The 1386-nt window shown below is 47.0% G+C and overlaps 1 protein-coding gene across 1 annotated transcript; it reads right to left on the bottom strand.

The window, feature by feature from the left end:
• Positions 1-231: 231 nt before the first annotated feature.
• On the bottom strand, positions 232-1176 carry LOC141974838 (olfactory receptor 52N4-like). Its single transcript, XM_074934887.1, has one exon. The coding sequence runs from the start codon at positions 1174-1176 to the stop codon at positions 232-234; it is 945 nt and encodes a 314-aa protein (XP_074790988.1).
• Between the last annotated feature and the right edge of the window lie 210 nt (positions 1177-1386).

The following is a 1386-nucleotide window of genomic DNA, read 5'->3' as shown; positions in this document are numbered from 1 at the left end:
CTGGTGAGTGACACTAAAAAGTATCAGGTGACATTCAGGGACAGGAAACTCAGCAACAGAGAAAGCAGTGCTTGGTGATGATGTGATAAGACATTAGATATGAGGAACTTCTCCAACTGTGAAATTCCACAATGCTATGCTGATCCAAATGGGTACAGAGCACCCTTGATTAACAAGGAGATATCCTTCCCCCTCTTGTCACACAGGCTTAAAGTCAGTGGCCCAAAGTGATCACTTTCTGCAGATGTATTTGCCCACTTTGTCACGAAGCTCTTTGGTTTTCACCCCATAAAAGATAGGGTTGAGCATGGGGGGGACGAGGAAGTAGAGGTTGGCCAAAATGATGTGAACATGCGGAGCAATGCCCTCACTGAACCGGTGTGTCAGAGAGGAGAAGAGGGAGGGAGTATAAGATGTCAGTATCACACAGATGTGGGCTGTGCAGGTGTTGAGGGCTTTCTGGTGCGCTCTCTTGGAGGAGATTCTGAGGAGAGCCCTGATGATTAGACCATAGGACAAGGCAATGAGCATAAGGTCTAACCCATTGACTACAAATGCTATCACCAAACCATACATCCAGTTGACTATGATGTCTCCACACGACAACTTCACCACAGCCATGTGGTCGCAGTACATGTGCGGGATAATGCGGTTGGTACAGAATGGCTGCCTCTTCAGGAGCAGGGGCAGGGGCAGGGGCAGAATGAAGAGAACAGCTCTTATCAAACCCAGAAGCCCTAGCTTAGCTACTCGTGTGCTCGTGAGGATGGTGGAGTATCTCAGGGGATTACATATGGCGACATAGCGATCAAAGGCCATTATCACGAGGACTGCTGAGTGCATAACAGAAGCCGCATGAAGGAAGAACATCTGGGTGAGACAGCCACCCACAGTAATGCTTTTCAAATTGAACCAAAATATACACAGTGCCTTTGGTATGACAGAGCTAGACGTGTTGATGTCTGTGAGCGCCAGCATGCAGAGCAGCAGGTACATTGGCTTGTGCAGGATCTGCTCTTTGCTTACAATAAATAGAACCATGAAATTTCCCAAGAGGATGATAATGTAGAACATAGAGAAAAAGATGGAAATCCAGATGTGGGCATCTTGCAAGCCAGGGATGCCCGTTAGGATGAATGCTGATGGGTCAGAAGGGGTGAGGTTGAAAGATGCCATGAGGTAGTTGAAGCATCAATCAGAATTGCTGAAGATGCCTGTGAAGGGAGAGAAACAGAGATGCACGGGGGGTTACACACTTGATAACAGTACAGTAAAGACGAGAAAGGAGGATGAGCAGTGAAGTGACAACATTTACAGATTTCACCAGATTATTTTGGTCATTGTCAAGTCCAGAGAAGTCCTTAGAGGGAGATAACCAAGCCAGAT

Source organism: Natator depressus, chromosome 1, assembly GCF_965152275.1.
Source record: "Natator depressus isolate rNatDep1 chromosome 1, rNatDep2.hap1, whole genome shotgun sequence".
NCBI classification, from domain to species: domain Eukaryota; kingdom Metazoa; phylum Chordata; order Testudines; family Cheloniidae; genus Natator; species Natator depressus.
The sequence above is the reverse complement of the archived record's forward strand: the minus strand, read 5'-3'. Positions and strand labels throughout refer to the sequence as shown.

What these genes read in the sequence shown, in the direction of transcription:
- LOC141974838 (XM_074934887.1), bottom strand. Translation starts at nt 1,176, where the DNA reads ATGGCATCTTTCAACCTCACCCCTTCTGACCCATCAGCATTCATCCTA.